This window comes from Ylistrum balloti, unplaced genomic scaffold (assembly GCF_031769215.1).
Source record: "Ylistrum balloti isolate Yb309-2 unplaced genomic scaffold, AGI_CSIRO_Ybal_v1 Utg370126, whole genome shotgun sequence".
NCBI lineage: Eukaryota > Metazoa > Mollusca > Bivalvia > Pectinida > Pectinidae > Ylistrum > Ylistrum balloti.
Genome location: NW_026782140.1, coordinates 1,123,145 through 1,150,614, shown reverse-complemented (window position 1 = coordinate 1,150,614; position 27,470 = coordinate 1,123,145). Strand labels below are relative to the sequence as shown.

The window sequence follows — 27,470 nt, the reverse complement described above, 5'->3', positions numbered from 1 at the left end:
ACTTGTCTTAGTGATAAGTATGATAGGTCCGTCCCTACAAGTATGATAGGTCCGTCCCTATACTTGTCTTAGTGATAAGTATGATAGGTCCGTCCCTATACTTGTCTTAGTGATAAGTATGATAGGTCCGTCCCTATACTTGTCTTAGTGATAAGTATGATAGGTCCGTCCCTATACTTGTCTAAGTGATAAGTATGATAGGTCCGTCACTATACTTGTCTTAGTGATAAGTATGATAGGTCTGTCCCTACAAGTATGATAGGTCCGTCCCTAAACTTGTCTTAGAGATATGATAGGTCCATCCCTATACTTGTCTTAGTGATAAGTATGATAGGTCCGTCCCTATACTTGTCTTAGTGATAAGTATGATAGGTCCGTCCCTATACTTGTCTAAGTGATAAGTATGATAGGTCCGTCACTATACTTGTCTTAGTGATAAGTATGATAGGTCTGTCCCTACAAGTATGATAGGTCCATCCCTATACTTGTCTTAGTGATAAGTATGATAGGTCCGTCCCTATACTTGTCTTAGTGATAAGTATGATAGGTCCGTCCCTATACTTGTCTTAGTGATAAGTATGATAGGTCCGTCACTATACTTGTCTTAGTGATAAGTATGATAGGTCTGTCCCTACAAGTATGATAGGTCCATCCCTATACTTGTCTTAGTGATAAGTATGATAGGTCCGTCCCTATACTTGTCTTAGTGATAAGTATGATAGGTCCGTCCCTATACTTGTCTTAGTGATAAGTATGATTGGTCCGTCCCTATACTTGTCTTAGTGATAAGTATGATTGGTCCGTCCCTATACTTGTCTTAGTGATAAGTATGATAGGTCCGTCCCTATACTTGTCTTAGTGATAAGTATGATAGGTCCGTCCCTATACTTGTCTTAGTGATAAGTATGATAGGTCCGTCCCTATACTTGTCTTAGTGATAAGTATGATAGGTCTGTCCCTTTACTTGTCTTAGTGATAAGTATGATAGGTCTGTCCCTACAAGTATGATAGGTCCGTCCCTGTACTTGTCTTAGTGATAAGTATGATAGGTCTGTCCCTTTACTTGTCTTAGTGATAAGTATGATAGGTCTGTCCCTACAAGTATGATAGGTCCGTCCCTGTACTTGTCTTAGTGATAAGTATGATAGGTCTGTCCCTACAAGTATGATTGGTCCGTCCCTATACTTGTCTTAGTGATAAGTATGATTGGTCCGTCCCTATACTTGTCTTAGTGATAAGCACCAAAATAAAGCTAATGCCTTTGTGATAAGTAAAATAAGTTTGATAAGTTTGTTTATCTCTATTTCCTTCACAGATCAATACCAGCTTAGACACAGTTTAACCATTAATTTTCAATTCTACATCAATAATCCACACAGACCCAGTAAACCAGTCATCTCATTATGATAAATCCCTTTCTGCTTTAACATGATTTTCATTGAAAGTTGACAATTAATAATAGGTAATTAAGTAAACATCACCTATCTCATGAGCTGTTGTACAATAAATATTCTATGGTTTAGCCATACAAAAAATGCTGTTACAATGTAGAATCAATTTCAACAACAGTAGTTAGTAGCGTCAGCTGTTCAGAAGGCATTAGACACCCTCTCATCTTTGATGGCATATTGCAGCCAGGTGTACGTTACATGATTTGTAATATCATGTCATCAGCACCCTGGTCCCAAGACAAGTCCGAAATCAAGCCCACCCATCAGCTAAAACTGACAAGCATCGATCACACGGAGATTTTCTGTTGTCAGTAGTGTAACGGCGACAACGTTCACAGATATCTTTCATGGCAGGTGATAACAGCAGTACATACTCTTCTGGCTCCTTAACTCCCTCTGTCACAGAATAATAAACAGTCAATAACAAGGCTTTATTGTTTAATCCAAAAAAATATTTATTACAACAGAAATATTAAAATCACAGGTAAAATCCGAGTGACCTTGTGATAGCTTTGGTATGGACAACAAGAGTACTAACAAACACCAGTTGTCTCACTCTATACTTGACTTATACAATCTGATGACTGTCTCACTCAATATCAAACTATTTAACAACTACTTACTGTATATCAGACATAAACAAACTGACAACTGGCTCACTATATATCAGACATAAACAAACTGACAACTGGCTCACTATATATCAAGACATAAACAAACTGACAACTGGCTCACTATATATCAGACATAAACAAACTGACAACTGGCTCACTATATATCAAGACATAAACAAACTGACAACTGGCTCACTATATATCAGACATAAACAAACTGACAACTGGCTCACCATATATCAGACATAAACAAACTGACAACTGGCTCACCATATATCAGACATATACAAACTGACAACTGGCTCACTCTATATCTCAGTCTGAGGGACACCATTACCTTGAATAATTATTTTAATTTGATTCTTAAACTAGAAAATGTCTATATGACACATACGGCCCACTAAGTAGCAATGCTAAGTTTGTATAATATCAGATAAAACTTACCAATAACAGAGATTTTAGAGGCACCATTCAGGACAACACACTCATCGGGGATGACATCGGGAGCTACTGTTGTTAGATGTGTGTAAGATGTCTGTAAAATTTCTGTTAACGGTGAAGTAGCAGACGACACTTCAGACTGGAATTGCTACAACAATATATGAGATATAATTAAAGGTTAATATTTACAGTCAGTAACAAACATTGTGACACAGAAACCAAACTATTAAATTGTTGACAAAAGCCAACAATTGTGAAGGGTGTGACGTTAGTATCTTCAGTGAGAACTTACCTGTAGAACAGTAGTATCTTCAGTAAGAACTCACCTGTAGAACAGTAGTATCTTCAGTAAGAACTTACCTGTAGAACAGTAGTATCTTCAGTAAGAACTTACCTGTAGAACAGTAGTATCTTCAGTAAGAACTCACCTGTAGAACAGTAGTATCTTCAGTAAGAACTCACCTGTAGAACAGTAGTATCTTCAGTAAGAACTCACCTGTAGAACAGTAGTATCTTCAGTAAGAACTCACCTGTAGAACAGTAGTATCTTCAGTAAGAACTCACCTGTAGAACAGTAGTATCTTCAGTAAGAACTCACCTGTAGAACAGTAGTATCTTCAGTAAGAACTCACCTGTAGAACAGTAGTATCTTCAGTAAGAACTCACCTGTAGAACAGTAGTATCTTCAGTAAGAACTCACCTGTAGAACAGTAGTATCTTCAGTAAGAACTCACCTGTAGAACAGTAGTATCTTCAGTAAGAACTCACCTGTAGAATATTGTGAAGATTGTGACTACAGTACAAAGTGAGGTCAAACTCCACAGGTCGTTTGACGTCAGCAGCAAAATCAATGTCTTCCTTCATACTCAGAACAGGCTGCATGAAGTTCAGAATGGCACAGTCTGCCCAGGCAGTGTCTAAGGCAAACCAGTTAGACTTGAACACACTGCTCTCCTCTGGTGGTAAACGAGAGTCATAATAATTCAGGTGTAAAATTATGATTGATTGGAAAATATGAATACAATTTATTGATGATTTTGACAGATGACAGGATTTGGAGATCTGAGATAATTACCTGATTTTGTCAGATGATAGAATTTGGAAATCTGAGATAATTATATGATTTTGACAATTGATAGAAATTGGAGATCTGAAATAATTACTTGATTTTGTCAGATCAAGAAGCCGTTTCTTCAATATTTCTATGGTTGATGCTTTTTTGTTGATGCCTTGTTCAATTATGATCTACTTTTTCCTTGATTTTTGGGCCAAAGGTAAACCCAGTGATTTGATCTCTAGTTAGCTTACTTCTTGTTTAATCCTGACCAAATTTGCTGAATGTAATTTCATAACAAAATATTCATCGGTGAAAAGTAATTTGATCTTGACCATTGACCAGTGACCTAGACCTCTTAGAACCAAGTGACCTTGGTCTCTGACCTTGAGATCCTGACTTCAAGTGAGTTGACTTCTTAAATTCTGTCTAAATTCACCATGCCAAAAAAAATGATCATCTGTTGAAAAATTACAAAATCTTAAATGAGGGGCCCTAGATACCTGATTTTGAGAAATGTTGATGTAACTCTTCTGCCAGGTGAGGAACAATTGGTGCTAAAGACTTCACAAATATGTCTGTCACATGATACAACACCGTCTGGGCAGACCTTCTGGCTTTGTCATCAGCAGCTGTACAATACAGTCTGTAACACGTCAGTTTAAAAGATATTTTCACACAACCAAGGCATGCATGAAGTCTTGTATGTAATCACACAGCATGTCTGTAACAGTGGCAACATCACATGGGTTTTTTTATCAATGTAAACAAAAAAAATTAACTGCTATGGTAAAATGATTACTCTCACTTCAATTTAATCTGAAGAAACCATGTCAATTTCACTTTCACTTTGACAAATCAATCTGACTCGACAAAGACAATTTTGTCTTAACTCACGTCAACCTGATCCAAAAGTTTACAGCTAAATCATAAAAACTTAATTACATTATTTTTTAACTTGATGTATATTGATATTAGCACCCCATTTCTTGGTGTGAGATGTTAGCTTACTGTAGGTATATACAAGTTGGTATACCTGTCTTTGATGATACTGCAGTAAAACGCAGACAGATCTATATTAGTGAATTTTTCCAACAGTCCTAGTACTCTTCCATAACGATAACTGTCATAGGATTGTGTCACCTGAGAAAAAATACATTTTAGTCTCAAGTCCTGAAATCTTAAGATAAATACCATAAAATAGTTATCTTCTATAAACTTTGTAAATGTCTACTACAAAAGTGCATTAAGGCCTAAAGTGACCACTATACCCCACTAGATGTATGTAACAGTTGATATACTTATATTTTGGTATATTGTACAGAATATATTACTTGTCCAATTTCTAAATTTATCATGTACATATTTCACCTTGCATTCAAACCAGGTGCCTTAAAGACATCATATACCTGTTCAGCTAAATTGTACAGCTGGTACAACATGTATTTGTCCTGTGGCCAGAGCTGATCATAAGGCATCAATTCATCAGATTGGAAATCGTGTATATTCCCCAGCACAAACTTCATCACCTTCCTAATCTACAGAAACAAAAGTTTAGTTGAATAAGGTGGCAATGCATGTCTACTTTATTCAGGTGTATATAACTGATGTTGTGCCCACAATATCTAGTTTTATAACCTAATTAACTATACAACGAGGATGTTCTATATGAAACTACTAGGTCATCCTTACAATATTTTGATCTTAAATTATTTTGTCTCACCTCATCACCTGCATGTTGCAGATCTGAACATAAACTTGTCTGAGCTAGACCATTCAAGATATCACCTAAAATTTCTCATAGACTTTTCCTTAATTTTGTCTTACCTCAGTGTCTCAGACCTTTCTGTAATTTTGTCTTACCTAAATCTCTCAGTCCTTTCCTTAATTTTTTTCTCACTAAATCTCTCAGATCTTTCCTCAATTTTGTCTTACCTAAATCTCTCAGGTCTTTCCTTAATTTTGTCTTACCTAAATCTCTCAGGCCTTTCATTAATTTCATCTTACCTAAATCTCTCAGACCTTTCCTTAATTTTATCTTACCTAAATCTCTCAGACCTTTCCTTAATTTTATCTTACCTAAATCTCTCAGACCTTTCCTTAATTTTATCTTACCTAAATCTCTCAGACCTTTCCTTAATTTTATCTTACCTAAATCTCTCAGAACTTAACTTCATTTATTTTCAACTACACCTTTTGTACCTTACCTTGAAGATATCTTCATTACATCTTTGTAGTATGGACGGACCAATCAGGACCATAGGTTGTAGTTGAGCCTGAGCAGTCCACCATCTCAATACATCCACACCATAGGATGGCTCCTTTTCCTGGTTCTATACAACAATATATGCAAACAATATTCACAATATACAGCGATACATACGAACAATATTCACAATATACAACAATACATACGAACAATATTCACAATATACAGCGATACATACGAACAATATTCACAATACACAGCGATACATACGAACAATATTCACAATATACAGCGATACATACAAACAATATTCACAATGTACAGCGATACATACGAACAATATTCACAATATACAGCGATACATACAAACAATATTCACAATATACAGCGATACATACAAACAATATTCACAATATACAGCGATACATACAAACAATATTCACAATATACAACAATATATACAAACAATATTCACAATATACAGCGATACATACAAACAATATTCACAATATACAGCGATACATACAAACAATATTCACAATATACAGCGATACATACAAACAATATTCACAATATACAGCGATACATACAAACAATATTCACAATATACAGCGATACATACAAACAATATTCACAATATACGGCGATACATACAAACAATATTCACAATATACAACAATACACAATATACAACAATACATACAAACAATATTCACAATATACGGCGATACATACGAACAATATTCACAATATACAGCGATACATACGAACAATATTCACAATATACAGCGATACATACCAACAATATTCACAATATACAGCGATACATACCAACAATATTCACAATATACAGCGATACATACCAACAATATTCACAATATACAGCGATACATACCAACAATATTCACAATATACAGCGATACATACCAACAATATTCACAATACACAACAATATATACCAACAATATTCACAATATACAGCGATACATACAAACAATATTCACAATATACAGCGATACATACCAACAATATTCACAATATACAGCGATACATACCAACAATATTCACAATATACAGCGATACATACCAACAATATTCACAATATACAGCGATACATACCAACAATATTCACAATATACAGCGATACATACCAACAATATTCACAATATACAGCGATACATACCAACAATATTCACAATACACAGCGATACATACCAACAATATTCACAATATACAGCGATACATACCAACAATATTCACAATATACAGCGATACATACCAACAATATTCACAATACACAACAATATATACCAACAATATTCACAATATACAGCGATACATACAAACAATATTCACAATATACAGCGATACATACAAACAATATTCACAATATACGGCGATACATACAAACAATATTCACAATATACAGCGATACATACAAACAATATTCACAATATACAGCGATACATACCAACAATATTCACAATATACAGCGATACATACCAACAATATTCACAATATACAGCGATACATACCAACAAAATTCACAATACACAACAATATATACCAACAATATTCACAATATACAGCGATACATACAAACAATATTCACAATATACAGCGATACATACCAACAATATTCACAATACACAACAATATATACCAACAATATTCACAATATACAGCGATACATACCAACAATATTCACAATATACAGCGATACATACCAACAATATTCACAATACACAGCGATACATACCAACAATATTCACAATATACAGCGATACATACCAACAATATTCACAATATACAGCGATACATACCAACAATATTCACAATATACAGCGATACATACCAACAATATTCACAATATACAGCGATACATACAAACAATATTCACAATATACAGCGATACATACCAACAATATTCACAATACACAGCGATACATACCAACAATATTCACAATATACAGCGATACATACCAACAATATTCACAATACACAGCGATACATACCAACAATATTCACAATATACAGCGATACATACCAACAATATTCACAATATACAGCGATACATACCAACAATATTCACAATATACAGCGATACATACCAACAATATTCACAATACACAGCGATACATACCAACAATATTCACAATATACAGCGATACATACCAACAATATTCACAATATACAGCGATACATACCAACAATATTCACAATATACAGCGATACATACCAACAATATTCACAATATACAGCGATACATACGAACAATATTCACAATATACAGCGATACATACGAACAATATTCACAATATACAGCGATACATACCAACAATATTCACAATATACAGCGATACATACCAACAATATTCACAATACACAACAATACATACCAACAATATTCACAATATAGGACAGCTCCTTCTTTACACAAGCACAACACAGCCAGCGAAATTTAAGATCACATAAACCCTAGTGAACACCAAGCCTGAAAGCTTTGAATTAAACAGTTACTAAAATTTGTCACCATGGCTTTGTGGTAATTATGAGATAAATTAAGTTATATTGATAATTACAAGACTTAAAAATTCACTGTTTCAGGATCTACCATGTTCCCAACAGATATGTATTTAAAATCACCATGACAACTGAATGACTTACTTTACCACCATATATCACTGCCTCAGGATCTACCACATTCCCAACAGACTTTGACATTTTCTTTCCATCTTCATCTACAGCAAACCCATGTACAACAAGCTGCCTGAAAATCACCAGTTCAGACTCCATCAGAATTGTGAAAATTAATATAGCAAACATTTCATTGTATTCTGCAACTGGTGCATGAATAATTTTCACTGACCTCAGAAAAATGGTATCTTAATTTTTTCCATAACACTCTGATCTAAGATGAATTTTCAGACCACTTCAGCATATACTGACTTCTATAAAAATGATACGACTGTACAAGGTTATAAGGCATCATACACATGCATTTTTCTATAGATAAAATCATCAACACATAGACAATACTATAAAACATCTGTCAAAATAGTCTGGATATTTCAGACAAAAATGATACACTTGGATGACCTCTGTGACTGTGCAAGTCAGGTGATAAGTTAAGCTTGGTTGATCATGATTCAGGTTGATCATGATTCAGGTGACAACTTACCTGTATGGAGGGATGTTGTTTGTGCTAGATTGGTCAGGTGACAACTTACCTATATGGAGGGATGTCATTTGTGCTAGATTGGTCAGGTGACAACTTACCTGTATGGAGGGATGTTGTTTGTGCTAGATTGGTCAGGTGACAACTTACCTATATGGAGGGATGTTGTTTGTGCTAGATTGGTCAGGTGACAACTTACCTATATGGAGGGATGTCATTTGTGCTAGACTGGTCAGGTGACAACTTACCTGTATGGAGGGATGTCGTTTGTGCTAGATTGGTCAGGTGACAACTTACCTGTATGGAGGGATGTCATTTGTGCTAGATTGGTCAGGTGACAACTTACCTATATGGAGGGATGTCATTTGTGCTAGATTGGTCAGGTGACAACTTACCTGTATGGAGGGATGTCATTTGTGGCAATACTGGTTAGGAGAGAGGACTGGAACCAACCTCCAAATTGATCCAACCCCTCCAGGTAAAGGTCAGCTCTCTCTATCCCATCTATGATAAACATAACACAATACAGTCTTGGCTAGTAATAAATCCTAAGACTTTGTTTAACTTCCTAGAGAGAGAGGACCCTTACAAATTATTAAACAAGTTTCACAATAGCCTGGTATTTTTTACCTTTACTTAAGGTCTTATTCTGGTAATAATCATGGATTAATTAGTAAATTTTTTGATGTGATGAACAGACATCAGTATTACTATATTATCCCCTCCCACTAATTACCAGTATGAAAACGGAAATGAAACTAGAACTGTTGCCAGGATAGCAGGCTAATACCCCCGCTCTCAAATAAATATAAAATTTAGAGAGGTTGTCCTGACAAGAATTCTCCAAGAGGTCTTCATTCAGTTACCATGACAACCAAATGGAAATCAATTTTTCTATTTTTTTTTTTTAAAAATAGTATCATTTTATCTGTCATTCCCATAAATCTTTTTATACCAATTTTTAACTTAATCAGATAATGTCTTAATTTCAACCAATCAAAAGCATCCAAAATGGTAAAGGTTTTGGAACACCTAATATGTAAAATTATAGGCTATAATTATCTTTAGCACCTGATCAAGTTCAAAGTAATCAATTAAAGGGCTAAGAGCTATGACACCTTATGTGAAAACTTGCGCATAGTGACCTGGTTACCATGGCAGCCAAAATTTCTGCTTAAAAAACCTGCATGCACATTTGCACATCTACACATAGCCCCTAACATCCCTGTTCGGTTTCATTGAACTAAGTCCACAACATTAGGAGCAGTCTGGAAAACATTCATCTAATTATGGGTCTCATGTGGTTACCATAGCAACCAAATGACATGAGATGTTTTTGAAAATGGTAAGGATGTAATTGTCTTCCTTCTAAATGCTGATATTTCAATTTTTCATCTGAATTGAACAATATCTTAATTTCAATCTACATATGAAAAGTGAGAATGATTCATCCAGTACTTTTCAAAAAATGTCGATAACAAACTTAATTGAAAAAATCAAAGATGGTCATCTGTCAGTCAATTTTGTTTCTCTGATCAGTCCCAAAAATGAAGGGGCTCAAGAAATAGTGATAACACAAACTGTTTACGCACAGATGGACGGACGGCTGATTCAGGTTTACCACCTTTTGTTACAGGGGAGTATAATGAAGCTCTGCCAAAGTAAGAACAGTTAAGTACCCAAGTATCAACAGGTAGGTAGCCAGGTATCAACAGGTAGGTAGCCAGGCATCAACAGGTAGGTAACCAGGCATAAACAGGTAGGTAACCAGGTATCAACAGGTAGGTAACCAGGCATAAACAGGTAGGTAACCAGGTATCAACAGGTAGGTAACCAGGCATAAACAGGTAGGTAACCAGGTATCAACAGGTAGGTAACCAGGCATAAACAGGTAGGTAACCAGGCATAAACAGGTAGGTAACAGGTAGGTAACCAGGCATAAACAGGTAGGTAACAAGGCATAAACAGGTAGGTAACAGGTAGGTAACCAGGCATAAACAGGTAGGTAACAGGTAGGTAGCCAGGCATAAACAGGTAGGTAACCAGGCATCTACAGGTAGGTAACCAGGCATAAACAGGTTGGTAACCAGGCATAAACAGATAGTTAACCAGGCATAAACAGGTAGGTAACCAGGCATAAACAGGTAGGTAACCAGGTATCAACAGGTAGGTAACCAAGCATAAACAGGTAGGTAACCAGGCATAAACAGGCAGGCAGCCAGGCATAAACAGGTAAGTAACCGGTCACAAACAGGTAGGTAACCAGGCATAAACAGGTAGGTAACCAGGCATAAACAGGTAGGTAACAGGTAGGTAACCAGGCATAAACAGGTAGGTAACAGGTAGGTAACCAGGCATAAACAGGTAGGTAACAGGTAGGTAGCCAGGCATAAACAGGTAGGTAGCCAGGCATAAACAGGTAGGTAACCAGGCATCTACAGGTAGGTAACCAGGCATAAACAGGTTGGTAACCAGGCATAAACAGATAGTTAACCAGGCATAAACAGGTAGGTAACCAGGCATAAACAGGTAGGTAACCAGGTATCAACAGGTAGGTAACCAGGCATAAACAGGTAGGTAACCAGGCATAAACAGGCAGGCAGCCAGGCATAAACAGGTTCGTAACCGGTCATAAACAGGTAGGTAACCAGGCATAAACAGGTAGGTAAGCCCAGAACATTCTCACCTTTGTGTAGTACAGACCATGATGATCCACTGTCAAACCAGATGTCCAGAATATCTCCTCCCTTGGTAAAATCTGACGAGCTAGCCCCCATCTGTAACAACAAATCAGACCAAGTAATTAAACATTCAGGTAAATTTGACCACTTACCTGGTCAAGCATGTACTAGGGTAGAAGTTCTTCCTCAGACATTGACAACCAACAGTTCCTGCTGTGTTAAGTTACCTATGTCCACTTACCTGGTCAAGCATGTACCTTGGACAACCAACAGTTCCTGCTGTGTTAAGTTACCTATGTCCACTTACCTGACATTGATCATCAACAGTTCCTGCTGTGTTAAGTTACCTATGTCCACTTACCTGGTCAAACATGTCCTTGGGTAGTAATTCTACCTGTGACATTGATCATCAACAGTTCCTGCTGTGTTAAGTTACCTATGTCCACTTACCTGGTCAAACATGTCCTTGGGTAGAAGTTCTTCCTCAGACATGGACCACCAACAGTTCCTGCTGTGTTAAGTTACCTATGTCCACTTACCTGGACAAGCATGTCCTTGGGTAGAAGTTCTTCCTCAGACATGGACCACCAACAGTTCCTGCTGTGTTAAGTTACCTATGTCCACTTACCTGGACAAGCATGTCCTTGGGAAGTAATTCTACCTGTGACATTGATCATCAACAGTTCCTGCTGTGTTAAGTTACTTATGTCCACTTACCTGGACAAGCATGTCCTTGGGAAGTAATTCTACCTGTGACATTGATCATCAACAGTTCCTGCTGTGTTAAGTTACTTATGTCCACTTACCTGGACAAGCATGTCCTTGGGTAGAAGTTCTTCCTCAGACATTGACAACCAACAGTCCCTGCTGTGTTAAGTTACTTATGTCCACTTACCTGGACAAACATGTCCTTGGGTAGTAATTCTACCTGTGACATTGATCATCAACAGTTCCTGCTGTGTTAAATTACCTACGTCCACTTACCTGGACAAGCATGTCCTTGGGTAGAAGTTCTTCCTCAGACATGGACCACCAACAGTCGCTGCCATGTTCGGTAAAGAGTTTCTTTAGGTGATCAATAGTTTGGCTGTAGAAAAACAAAATCTAGATTAGTTAAAGGACAAAAAGCAGAGACAACGCAATGACCTTGATGGTGGTTTGCTGACATCATTCATTGTCTCCACAGAATATATGTTAAATATCTTAAGTCTAGGTCTGTTTGTTATTCAGAAGAAATTGTTTCAAAAAGAAGGCTGATGTTGAACAAGTACCACCACAGCATAAACTCTCTCTTTTGGCAGGAAAGCTGTAAAAACTTGGAAATATTTTTCAATGATAAATTGAATAAGAATTGGTTCAAATCTTTTGTTAAAAAAAGTGTAAATGACAATTCTAAATATTTGTAATTTATGACATTCATTGTTAACACCTCATGAACTTGTAATTAAACAGCCAAAGTATAGACATACCTGTTGGTGTTGACTTACATGTTGATGAAGTGTAGACTTACCTAATGATGAAGTAAAGACTTACCTGTTGATGAAGTGTAGACTTATACCTTGATGAGATGTAGGCTTACCTGTTGATGAAGTGTAGACTTACCTGTTGATGAAGTATAGACTTACCTGTTGATGAAGTGTAGACTTACCTGTTGATGAAGTATAGACTTACCTGTTGATGAAGTGTAGACTTACCTGTTGATGAAGTGTAGACTTATCTGTTGATGAGAGGTAGACTTACCTGTTGATGAAGTATAGACTTACCTGTTGATGAAGTATAGACTTACCTGATGAAGTATAGACTTACCTGTTGATGAAGTATAGACTTACCTGTTGATGAGATGTAGACTTACATGTTGAAGTGTAGACTTACCTGTTGATGAAGTATAGACTTACCTGTTAATGAAGTATAGACTTACATGTTGATGAGGTATAGACTTACCTGTTGATGAAGTATAAACTTACCTGTTGATGAGGGCTTTGCCAGTGACTTTGTGATAGAACACAGGTATAGGTAGTCCCCATGCCCTCTGACGAGAGATACACCAATAGGTACGTTCCTTCAGCTGTGCCAACATGCCATGTTCAGAAGCATTGGGTGTAATATCTACTGAACTCAAACTTTCCTGTGATGTAACAAAACAAATATATTAAAGGATGCCTCTATAATGGTTCTAATGATCTAGCTCATTTACTCTGCTAATTTCAACATTAATATTGGAGACATTGATTCTGATAAAAGCAATATATTTCTGACAGCAGGGCTATTGATACAGCTGTCTTCTTTCCATCCATGTGGTGGATCTTGGTGATGTACTAACAACCTAGAATCTACTATCCAGAGAAGCAGCAGAAATATACTATCCAAAGTATATTGGTAGGGATTAACATCAAGAGAATTTTCAGAGAAATATCCTTCAGGGAAACCGAAACGATTTACCATGTAGAGAATTAACATGGAATTATCATTAAGAAAATTTCAAATGATTAACATCCAGAGATTTAGCAGTGATTTAAAATTCAGAGAATTAGCAGGGATTAACATCCAGAGAATTAGCAGGGATTAACATCCACAGAATTAGCAGGGATTAACATCCACAGAATTAGCAGTGATTTAAAATTCAGAGATTTAGCAGTGATTTAAAATTCAGAGAATTAGCAGGGATTAACATCCAGAGAATTAGCAGTGATTTAAAATTCAGAGAATTAGCAGGGATTAACATCCAGAGAATTAGCAGGGATTAACATCCACAGAATTAGCAGGGATTAACATCCACAGAATTAGCAGGGATTAACATCCACAGAATTAGCAGGGATTAACATCCAGAGAATTAGCAGGGATTAACATCCACAGAATTAGCAGGGATTGACATCCACAGAATTAGCAGGGATTAGCATCCAGAGAATTAGCAGGGATTAACATCCACAGAATTAGCAGGGATTAACATCCACAGAATTAGCAGGGATTAACATCCACAGAATTAGCAGGGATTAACATCCACAGAATTAGCAGGGATTAACATCCACAGAATTAGCAGGGATTAACATCCAGAGAATTAGCAGGGATTAACATCCACAGAATTAGCAGGGATTAACATCCATAGAATTAGCAGGGATTAACATCCATAGAATTAGCAGGTATTATTATCCAGAGATAAGCAGGGATTACTTAATCAGAGAGGGACTTACCACAGCTTTGTCCTTGATTTTGTTGGTGTTGATGAACCACTGTTTGCTGGCCCTAATGATGACAGGTTGTTTGGTCCGCCAATCATATGGGTAGCTGTGCTGGTAGGAGGATTTATGGATAACACTCTCCTTTAGCATCTCAATCACTGGAAAATAAGATCACATTGATCAGTATCTCAGCTCTTGTCCTGAAATTCTGAAAGAACTGGATTGAGATTTGTTTCCACAAAAAACAACACCAAAGGATTTCATAACTACTTCCTGACTAATAAAGACATTAAATGTAAACTTCAATAACATTCAGGATAATGTTTAACAATGGGGACCTTACCTGTACTGTAGGTGTCCTTGCTAACTCTGTAGAGTGGAACCCTTACCTGTACTGTAGGTGTCCTTGCTAACTCTGTAGAGTGGAACCCTTACCTGTACTGTAGGTGTCCTTGCTAACTCTGTAGAGTGGAACCCTTACCTGTACTGTAGGTGTCCTTGCTAACTCTGTAGAGTGGAACCCTTACCTGTACTGTAGGTGTCCTTGCTAGCTCTGTAGAGTGGAACCCTTACCTGTACTGTAGGTGTCCTTGCTAACTCTGTAGAGTGGAACCCTTACCTGTACTGTAGGTGTCCTTGCTAACTCTGTAGAGTGGGACCCTTACCTGTACTATAGGTGTCCTTGCTAGCTCTGTAGAGTGGAACCTTTACCTGTACTGTTGGTGTCCTTGCTAACTCTGTAGAGTGGAACCCTTACCTGTACTGTAGGTGTCCCTGCTAACTCTGTAGAGTGGAACCCTTACCTGTACTCTAGGTGTCCTTGCTAGAGTGGAACCCTTACCTGTACTGTAGGTGTCCTTGCTAACTCTGTAGAGTGGAACCCTTACCTGTACTGTCAGTGTTATTGACTACTGTTTTCCATTGTAGAGTGGAACCCTTACCTGTACTGTCAGTGTTATTGACTACTGTTTTCCATTGTAGAGTGGAACCCTTACCTGTACTGTCAGTGTTATTGACTACTGTTTTCCCCCGTAGAGTGGGACCCTTACCTGTACTGTCAGTGTTATTGACTACTGTTTTCCATTGTAGAGTGGAACCCTTACCTGTACTGTCAGTGTTATTGACTACTGTTTTCCATTGTAGAGTGGAACCCTTACCTGTACTGTCATTGTCTTTGCCTACTGTTTTCCCCCGTAGAGTGGAACCCTAACCTGTACTGTCAGTGTCTTCGCCTACCGTTTTCCCCCGTAGAGTGGAACCCTTACCTGTACTGTCAGTGTCTTTGCATACTGTTTTCCCCCATAGAGTGGAACCCTTACCTGTACTGTCAGTGTTATTGACTACTGTTTTCCCCCGTAGAGTGGGACCCTTACCTGTACTGTCAGTGTTATTGACTACTGTTTTCCATTGTAGAGTGGAACCCTTACCTGTACTGTCAGTGTTATTGACTACTGTTTTCCATTGTAGAGTGGAACCCTTACCTGTACTGTCATTGTCTTTGCCTACTGTTTTCCCCCGTAGAGTGGAACCCTAACCTGTACTGTCAGTGTCTTCGCCTACCGTTTTCCCCCGTAGAGTGGAACCCTTACCTGTACTGTCAGTGTCTTTGCATACTGTTTTCCCCCATAGAGTGGAACCCTTACCTGTACTGTCAGCATCTTTACCTACTGTTTTCCCCCGTAGAGTGGAACCCTTACCTGTACTGTCAGCATCTTTGCCTACTGTTTTCCCCTGTAGAGAGGAACCCTTACCTGTACTGTCAGCGTCTTTGCCTACTGTTTTCCCCAGAGAGTGGAACCCTTACCTGTACTGTCAGCGTCTTTGCCCACTGTTTTCCCTTTTAGAATTTGGCCAGCCTCTTCAGTGTACACGCCCTCATCGTCCACAATACTTTTCTGATCAAATCAAAATTAATGAAAGTACTTTATAATGAACATAATACAGATACTCCAGCAACAAAACTATATTACAGTACAAAGACACTGTGATCATAGTGGTGAGATTTAGGTGTCAAACTGCATAATCAATAGTTCATACAAATTTACAAATATTAACAAGTTTTTATCACGTGTGTCTGATACAAAAAAGAATTTATAAATAAAACTTTTGTCCTCACTATGGTGATATTGTTGTTAAAGGCAACTTTGAAGTCATCATGGCCATGACAAGGTGCGGTGTGAACAAATCCAGTCCCTTTTCCTGATACCACATGATTGGCTGGCAGGAAAGGAAGCACCTCGTTGGTCAAGGGATGGGTATACTGAGCTCCATTAAAAAACTTCCCTGTCAACATAAAAAAAACTTTAACATCTTATCCATATATAATCATAAAAAGGATAGCACATCATTAATCTGAGCGAAATTTGACAAACAATAGTCAATACGACACGAAGCAATTAAACAAAAGATCTGAGTGATGTTGGTGCCCACCATTGTTTAGTCTTTCTTTGTTCTTTAAAAGCTTGATTTTTCACCCTCTTTTCTTTTCTTTTCTTTGTTACTTCTCTTAATCATATAAAACTTGGAAAATTCCTCTTAAAGCCTCTCTACCTTTATACAACTAAAACTGTCTCTAATTAAACAGTCATCCCCTATTTTCTTCCTTCAGTTTCCATCAAATCTACACAGCTATGTTAACAATCCATTTGTAAAAAATGTCAGAAATTTTCAAAAACAGAATTGGTCAACTTTCATGCATAAAAATATCTAAACTGCATGCAATGATTTTACATCCCAGTATAGTAAATAGGATATCATTGCTAACTGCTTTTGGGTAAGTGGTAAGTTATTTGCTAATACTACATTGTTTCAAAAAAATCTCTGAAAAGTTTTTCCAAAATATGATAAACACACAGCTTGAGCATAGCTTCCATGAAACTCTCCAATTTATTTACAGCTTTATAAAACATATGTCTGACCTTGAATTTCTGATTCATGATTTTGATAGACCGTTCACCAGTCTTCAAAACACACAACATACTTGAGATTGTTTGACATATTTTTTACAGTTCATATGCAAAGAGAGATTGCACTACTGAGTTAGAGATTCCCCGTTATCATTATGTAGTTACCTGGTTTTAATTGCAATTATGAAAAACTATGGTACTGATTCCACACAATATTATAATAACGGTACATACTCCATCACTCAACACGTTTTTGTAATTATTTTGAAAGATCTGTTCATTACTTCTCCAGAAATAATAATAACAAGTTATGACCGACAAAGATGAAGATATAGCCAACTCTCAGCCATCTTGTTTTAATAATCAATGAAGCCTGCACAACTAGGAACCAAGGTGAACCTAAATATCAAATCTGAGAATGACCCATCCAGTGCTTCTCAAGATAATTATCATTTATAATTAAACTGACCTTTAACCTTTGAAACAGAGAGAAAACCAATCCCAAACTACATGTCAACACACAACTTATCTTTAACCTCATTACTGTCATCACATAACTTATCTTTAACCTCATTACTGTCATCACATAACTTATCTTTAACCTCATTACTGTCATCACATAACTTATCTTTAACCTCATTACTGTCAACACATAACTTATCTTTAACCTCATTACTGTCATCACATAACTTATCTTTAACCTCATTACTGTCATCACATAACTTATCTTTAACCTCATTACTGTCATCACATAACTTTATTTAACCTCATTACTGTCATCACATAACTTATCTTTAACCTCATTACTGTCATCACATAACTTATCTTTAACCTCATTACTGTCATCACATAACTTTATTTAACCTGCTCACTGTTATCACAACACTAACCTTTAACCTTGTCACTGTCATCACACAACTTACCTTTTACTTTGTCACTATCATCACACAATTTACCTTTTACCTTGTCACTATAATCACACAATTTACCTTTAACCTTGCCACTATCATCCCACAATTTACCTTTAACCTTGTCACTATCATCACACAATTTACCTTTTACCTTGTCACTATAATCACACAATTTACCTTTAACCTTGCCACTATCATCCCACAATTTACCTTTAACCTTGCCACTATCATCCCACAATTTACCTTTAACCTTGTCACTGTCATCACACAATTTACCTTTTACTTTGTCACTATCATCACACAATTTACCTTTAACCTTGTCACTGTCATCACACAATTTACCTTTAACCTTGTCACTGTCATCATACAATTTGCCTTTTACTTTGTCACTGTCATCACACAATTTACCTTTAACTTTGTCACTATCATCACACAATTTACCTTTTATCTTGTCACTATCATCACACAATTTACCTTTTACCTTGTCACTGTCATCACACAATTTACCTTTAACCTTGTCACTATCATCACACAATTTACCTTTTACTTTGTCACTATCATCACACAATTTACCTTTAACCTTGTCACTGTCATCACACAATTTACCTTTAACCTTGTCACTGTCATCATACAATTTGCCTTTTACTTTGTCACTGTCATCACACAATTTACTTTTAACTTTGTCACTATCATCACACAATTTACCTTTTATCTTGTCACTATCATCACACAATTTACCTTCAACCTTGTCACTATCATCACACAATTTACCTTTTACCTTGTCACTGTCATCATACAATTTGCCTTTTACCTTGTCACTGTCATCACACAATTTACCTTTAACTTTGTCACTATCATCACACAATTTACCTTTTATCTTGTCACTATCATCACACAATTTACCTTTTACCTTGACACTGTCATCACACAATTTACCTTTTACCTTGTCACTGTAATAACACAATTTACCTTTAACCTTGTCACTGTCATCACATCTTTAACCTTGTCATTGTCATCACACAGTTTAAACTTTACCTTGTCAATGTCATCAAATAACTTACCTTTAACCTCATTAATCACAGTTAGAGGTTTACACAACAGATTCACCAATTTCTCCACAAAGATTTTCTCACAGACATACACATCTCCAGTGCTATGGTCCTGCAGTAGACAATACCTGGTGTAGGAATAGAAAATAAAAAATCATCACTCCAAGATAAAATACACCTGGGATGAGGACATTTTGTTTTCACTGTCGCTATATCTTCATTTGTCATTTATTACTTTTCTTCAATAAGGAATAGTGTCTGTGTTATTATTGCAAACAAATCTCCTAGAGGTGTCATGTAGCTATCATATTGCATCCTGTATTCCACAAACATTTCATCATTTAATTGCATTTTGTGACATGAATTTAATACACCTTAGTAAAATCACTAATTGTTGAAGGTGATGCTGTGCCCCAAGTAAGATGAATCCATGCCACATAATATACAACTTTTAGTGTTGGAGACCGAGTCCAGATAAACTTTGACGTAGGTCGAAGATCAAGAGTTAGGTCAAACTGACATACATCTAGTACATGACACACTACCTCACATAAGTTAAGCCATGCCTCAAGTATTAAGTTCCAGTGACAAGTGGTAGTGTAGGAAATGGCACACTAAATCACCAAGCTCATCCATGTCCAAAGTATGTAGTTCATGTAATGAAGTGGACAGAAAGATAAACAAAAACCTACAGCCCTACCAGTTCTTGATAAGGCGTTAAAAACATCCACAGACCCAACAACACTTACATTAGATTGTCATTGTAACATATTGCCTGATTGACAGGAAGCGTCCACGGTGTTGTTGTCCATATCACAGCATAAACTTTCTTATACGTCACTGGAAATAAATCATCAAACCGTAATATTTATTTGTTAAATTATAATCAAACTAGAGAACGGGTCTAATAGGAGTAGAGGCTGGTACAACAGGTCCTAGGTAAGATGTAGTGGTTTTGTATGGTAGGTCCTAGGTAAGATGTAGAGATTTGGTATGGTAGGTCCTAGGTAAGATGTAGAGGTTTGGTATGGTAGGTTCTTGATAGAAGTTACACACATTGGCTTCCTGTCTTTCAATATATTCATTTTTGGAAAGTTGTTACAATTCACGTAATTTTCATTTTGCTTTTTAAAATCTTATTTCAATCATGCCTGTGTTGAAACTTAACCATCAAAAGCATTGTTCTTCCTTAATATCCAGATACCTGACAAGTGAGTAACAATTAACCAATAATACAAAGAATGTAGAATATCATTTCTGAGTAAACAATGGTAAATCAATCTTACATTGGTTTATGTTGAGAGATGTCAGAGATGACGGGACGACTGGGAACCCCAGGTATACTGCCTGGCTGACATGGTGTGGATTATACTCAAGTTCTGCCTCAGCTAAAGCTGTTCTGTAATACAAAACAAAGAATTTTAAAACAAGATTATCAGTACTTCTGTTGAATGTTTCCAAAAAACAACTCTATTGGAAGTTTTTCCTGTCTGTAAACTTTGTATTTGATCATATTAATGACATGTATCTGCAAAAATAATGTTAAAATGGAAGACTTAGAGGAGGAAAGATTAATGTTGGATCATATTCTATATGTTAATTATGTCTAATATATACTAATGCTTGAATCATAAAAGTATGGGCACACCTCACTCTGTGATACTTGATGTACATGTCAGCTATAAACACTGACTGTCATTAGTATATTTTGGTATTGTCAATTAGAAGAATGATCAATAGTTTAAAGGTTACTGGCTTTATTAATGTTTTCAAAAATTTGTTTACTATAATGCTTTAATAAGTTTAACAAAGGGCAAAAATTCTGTAATCAATGGATTGGAGGCCTTGACTTTCATACAGTATATAGCATTTTGGTATAAACAATGTATATACCAAGTTTCATTATCCTAGTTAAACTGCATGATATATTATCAAACGGCAACTAAATGTTCCCCCTGAAAATTTTTGAGGAACACAAACAAAAGGCCAATAGGGACTGTATTGCTCACCTGACTTTGGTTGAAATTGCTTAAGTCACACGAAAGGAAATTGCAAAGGTTTTGATCTATTTTCTCATTGACACCAACCTCTCTACACACAGATGTCAGTGTAACATTTACAAAACAAAACCTTCACCAAAAATACTTCAGGCTGAATTAGAAGAGAATCCTATCATTCCTACAGAAGAAAAACGATTTTTGAAAAATGCTATATTTCCCCTGTTTCACCTCGACCCTTTTAGCCAAGGCTGCTTTAGACCAAACTTGGTCTTAATCCAATCCTTTCTGCAGGAGTGTTAGGCTCCCTCCCTCAGTTCTTAGAGGGCCAAGACCCAACATTTACACGAGGTTCCGCTTACCCTGCGATGCTTCTGACAAAAGTCATATGACTCACAACAGATTCTTTGTATAGAGGGAAACCAATAGAATGTTGTATTATATACCTAGAAGATGGAGTCCAATAGATTGTTGTATTATATACCTAGAAGATGGCGACCAATAGAATGTTGTGTTACATTCCTAGAGGATGGCGACCAATAGATTGTTGTGTTACATTCCTAGAAGATGGTGACCAATAGATTGTTGTGTTTCATACCTAGAAGATGGCGACCAATAGATTTGTGTTACATTCCTAGTGTAGATTGTTGTGTTACATTCCTAGAGGATGGAGTCCAATAGATTGTTGTGTTACATACCTAGAAGATGGTGACCAATAGATTGTTGTGTTTCATACCTAGAAGATGGCGACCAATAGAATGTTGTGTTACATACCTAGAAGATGGCGACCAATAGAATGTTTTGTTACATACCTAGAAGATGGAGTCCAATAGAATGTTGTGTTACATACCTAGAAGATGGCGACCAATAGATTGTTGTGTTACATACCTAGAAGATGGCGACCAATAGAATACATACCTAGAAGATGGAGACCAATAGATTGTTGTGTTACATACCTAGAAGATGGAGTCATACCTAAAGATGGCGAATAGAATGTTTTGTTACATACCTAGAAGATGGAGTCCAATAGAATGTTGTGTTACATACCTAGAAGATGGCGACCAATAGATTGTTGTGTTACATACCTAGAAGATGGAGACCAATAGAATGTTGTGTTACATACCTAGAAGATGGAGTCCAATAGAATGTTGTGTTACATACCTAGAAGATGGCGACCAATAGATTGTTGTGTTACATACCTAGAAGATGGAGACCAATAGAATGTTGTGTTACATACCTAGAAGATGGCGACCAATAGAATGTTGTGTTACATACCTAGAAGATGGCGACCAATAGATTGTTGTGTTACATACCTAGAAGATGGAGACCAATAGAATGTTGTGTTACATACCTAGAAGATGGCGACCAATAGATTGTTGTGTTACATACCTAGAAGATGGAGTCCAATAGAATGTTGTGTTACATACCTAGAAGATGGTGACCAATAGATTGTTGTGTTACATACCTAGAAGATGGCGACCAATAGAATGTTGTGTTACGTTCCTAGAAGATGGCGACCAATAGATTGTTGTGTTACATTCCTAGAAGATGGCGACCAATAGAATGTTTTGTTACATACCTAGAAGATGGCGACCAATCGAATGTTGTGTTACATACCTAGAAGATGGTGACCAATAAACTGGCATGAAATCCTCATAGACTAAGCCCTGTAAATGTAATTTCAGTAAATCATTAAGGTATTCAGAAAATGTTTCATTTCTTTAAAAGAAAATAACACATTTTTTACTATTCAAATGCAAAATCATGTTAATGATTTTGATGGACCAGATAATGGACACAGTGCCATGCCATGAAGTCAACAGTCTTCAGACCTAATGAGCTTACAAAAGATACAGAAGAAATCTTGCTGTTGTATGCTTATCACTTCTTTGCTGAAGAATCTTCTGGTAAATGATGAAAATTATCTTCTGATATAAAAATCGTATATAGCACCTGTATGCTATCTCTTTCTAAGATCAGCTGTAAACAGGCCAAACAAGAGATGATATGTAACCTTCATATGAAATTGAGAGTCTGTCAATTATTTCTAAAGAAAGTGGCCATCTAAGGAAACCTACACATGAAGTTTGAGGAAGATTCCAAAGGTATTTTGCAAGACAAGAGGCCCATGGGTCTTAACGATCACCTGAATTATGAAATATTTCAGTCAATTACACCAATTTTTGCCCCATCCATCAGCTCCTCTTAATATGTGATTACTTTCAATCTGCATTTCCACACAAATAACTATGACCAAGTTTAAATTATTTCTGATGGTTATTTAACAAATGATGTTAAAAAAATGATTTTCCAAATTAAATTTTATCCCCTTCTCAAGAGAAAATCGGGAACTCTGGCTTTACTAAGTTCAAAATTTGTATGAAGCACCTTAAGGTTTAGGTGGAAAACAAACACTCACTCACATCATTTGTAACATTAGACAACAGCTAGATGAACAACAAGTACTCATTCACACCAGTTATAACATTGTTCTACAGTGTTGTTGACAACAATAATGTGGGTAAGTTGTGTAGGTGAGTTGTATGAATCAGTTAAGTTGGTCCATTGTGTGGGTCGGGAATGTGGGTCAACTCTGCAGGTCAGTTGTATAGGTTAGTTGTTTGGGTCAGTTGTTTGGGTCAGATGTGTGAGTCACTTGTCTGGGATAATTGTGTGGTGCAATTGTGTGAGTCAGATGTGTGGGTCAATTTTGATGACAGTTGTATTGGCTAAATTAAGAAAAGGCAACTTTTGTGAGGCAGCTGTGCGAATCAATTATTTGAGTCAGTTGTGCAGGTCTGGTGTGTTGATAAGTTATGTTAGTCAGTTGCTTGGTAACATGATACCTTACCTTCTGATACAATGTGTAAAACAGGTCCAATTCTCTGGCCTGAAATTCACGGTCAACAGTGTGGTAGCAGGAGTTTTTCCAGTCAGCCATGACACCCCAACTCTGGAACGCTTTACTCTGCACTTGTATAGATTCTTCAGCAAATTTTTTGGCTGCAATTTCAAAAAAAATAATCCATCATATGTATGAAAATTATTCAGCTTTTCTATATGAATTGGCACCATATTCCTGAAATATCAAGCCATTGCAAATTAAGTATATCCAGTTAAGGTATACAGATTGGTCTATTATTCCTGATGCCTCTGAAATATCCAGCCAGGGGAGAGTGTTTGACCCAATATTCCTGATGCCTCTGAAATATCCAGCCAGGGGAGAGTGTTTGACCCAATATTTCTGATGTCTCTGAAATATCCAGCCAGGGTGTAGTATTTGACCCAATATTTCTGATGTCTCTGAAATATCCAGCCAAGGGGGAGTGTTTGACCCAATATTTCTGATATCTATGCTTTACTGATAAACATTGGATTATCTGACATGATGTAGACTTCCTACCATATTTGACAAGATTGCTATTTCAATAAGACACTACAAAAGTTCCCTACCTTTTCTTCGAATTTCCAATGGAGTCATTTTCTGCGGAGTGCCATCTTTGGTTTTTATTGCCTTAAGTTCTATAGGTAGTCCATGACAATCCCAGCCAGGTATATAATGTATTTTATACCCTTTCAGCAGCTTGTATCTGTTAGTGATGTCCTTCAGAATCTACAGCACATCAAGAGGGCAATGACCCTTAATGGTCATCTGACAATCGACAAATGGATAGACAAATCACAGAATTCACTGATGGTGGTCTGAAAAATCTGGTGAATTCAATTTTTGAACATTCCTTGAAAGTATCAGAAAATCATAAATGTAGGCTCTGTGCATGAAAAACAGCTGCACCATCATGTTACAAAATAACTACTGTGGTTAGCATGTTGAAGTTTTGATCACCCTGAAAAGTAGCAACAAAACATTTCTTTCATTTCTTTAAAAAAATCAAACTCCAAGTATTTTTCTCCTTGGTGTGAATGAATCATGAGAAGTCGTCCAGACTATTTGTTCTAGATGAGTTATGTTGGAATTTTGGACCGGAACATAAAAAAATTTGGTCAGCATGATCTTTGGATCGCTTCATGCATTTTTGATATCATTACCACTCCCTGATGATGCTTCACGCCAAATCTGGTTTAAATCTACCAAGGAATTAAGAAGGAGTAATGGTTTAAAGCAAAATATTCACCTTTTGGAACCCCACCTAAGTCCCTAGGGGTTGAATCAACATTCTTAATCTAAGAAATAATTCTCCACCCACAATGATGTTTTCCATTTGGGGACCTACACGCCCCCAAGTCCCTACAGATCAAATTAGCCTTCTGAATTTCAGAAATGATTATCTTCACTCAATGATGCATCAGACCAAATTTGTTGAAATCCATCTTGGTTTGAGAGAAGATAAGGGTTTTAAATAAACAATGCTTAAAGCATGGCACACGATGATGGACGAAGCACAATGACAATAGGTCATCTGACCCAGAGGGTCAAGATTAAAATACAAAAGTTCCAAAGCAGTTTACCTCCTCAAACAGACAGCAGTATTATCTCACTGAAAATATCAACAGCAGTATTATCTCCACTTAACTAACCAAGAGCAGTATTATCTCCCCTTAACTTACCAAGAGCAGTATTATCTCCCCTTAACTTACCAAGAGCAGTATTATCTCCCCTTAACTTACCAACAGCAGTATTATCTCCCCTTAACTTACAAACAGCAGTATTATCTCACCTTAACTTACAAACAGCAGTATTAGCTTCCCTTCACATTTAGACAGCAGTATTTCCTCCCCTTAACATACAGACAGCAGTATTACCTCCCCTTAACATACAGACAGCAGTATTACCTCCCCTTAACAAACAGACAGCAGTATTACTTCCCCTTAACATACAGACAGCAGCATTCTTCCCTTCATATACAGATTGTTGCATTCTTTCCTCTTAACAATCAGACAGTAGTTCCGGTTATACTAACTTTATTCAAAGCATGTCCAACATGTGGTTTTCCATTTGCATAAGGAGGACCATCATGTAAAACAAATTCCTTCTCCCTTTCCTGGGATCGTTGCCATTCATAGAGTTTACTAAATCCACAAACCTTCAACATAAAAATCAAGAACATCATGTATGGCCAACAGTCATCCAAAACAATGTCATAGTGACAACCATCCAAACGTGTTGTCCTGCAATTGCCCATGGGACAAGGACCTGACATGCCTCTTTTACACAAATATTGTCTGCAATGACCAATAACTACTTTGATCAAAATTATCAAATCATGTTCTTTAGATTTTCATTATTAATCAAAAGGTTCCTGCCATTAAATTTTGCACACTTTATTTTGTAAAACTTAATATGCACATGCGTTCAAGTCCTGACAATAATAGCTACAATTTATAAGAACAGAAAGTGAAAGTAGACATTTAGTGACAACGATAATAATTGAAACATCACATTTCATTCTTATCCTTAAATAACATATCGTTGAGCTATTGTGACTTAAAACTAAACTGATAAGTAACCTCTTGGATTTGTTGCTCTCGCTGTATTGCCTTCCCACTTTTAGAGGTTGCGACAAGATCACTTTTTGGGAGATTGAGCGTCTCCGAATATCTTTTACTACTTGATTTACTCTTAAATCGAACGAAACTAGTATTTGGAAATCTTATCCCACGTAGTCTCAACGAACTAAACATCATGATACACTTTCTGTAGCGAATGCATTGGATATCAAGCTATCGACACATGATCATCTCTCCATAGAGCTAAAACACGGTATCGAGATGGGCGCAGCCATTTTGATTTAATATCCCGCATATAATATTAAAACTGTTTCGTGAAAAAGTATGCATATATACA

The 27,470-nt window shown here is 36.7% G+C and overlaps 1 protein-coding gene across 1 annotated transcript; it reads right to left on the bottom strand.

The window, feature by feature from the left end:
* Positions 1-302: 302 nt before the first annotated feature.
* LOC132550516 (isoleucine--tRNA ligase, mitochondrial-like) lies at positions 303-27,307 on the bottom strand. The gene is made up of 23 exons (XM_060214586.1): positions 27,134-27,307; positions 26,587-26,709; positions 25,121-25,280; positions 24,519-24,670; positions 23,285-23,334; positions 20,957-21,069; positions 20,420-20,510; positions 19,683-19,798; positions 16,921-17,087; positions 16,609-16,699; positions 14,817-14,962; positions 13,593-13,753; positions 12,613-12,715; positions 11,634-11,724; positions 9,343-9,451; positions 8,437-8,539; positions 5,768-5,893; positions 4,970-5,098; positions 4,597-4,703; positions 4,064-4,206; positions 3,275-3,462; positions 2,510-2,654; positions 303-1,847 (listed from the first exon to the last, which is right to left on the bottom strand). Exons 1-23 carry the CDS (start codon positions 27,305-27,307, stop codon positions 1,702-1,704), a joined length of 2,934 nt encoding a protein of 977 aa, XP_060070569.1. The 3' UTR covers positions 303-1,701.
* Between the last annotated feature and the right edge of the window lie 163 nt (positions 27,308-27,470).

Excerpts from the sequence above, each read along its gene's own strand:
- LOC132550516 (XM_060214586.1), bottom strand. The coding sequence starts at position 27,307 with ATGTTTAGTTCGTTGAGACTACGTGGGATAAGATTTCCAAATACTAGT. Across the intron at positions 13,754-14,816 it reads AAATCAAGGACAAAGCTGTG|GAAAGTTTGAGTTCAGTAGA; the intron begins GTAAGTCCCTCT and ends GTTACATCACAG. Across the intron at positions 4,704-4,969 it reads TGTACAATTTAGCTGAACAG|GTGACACAATCCTATGACAG; the intron begins GTATATGATGTC and ends ATTTTTTCTCAG.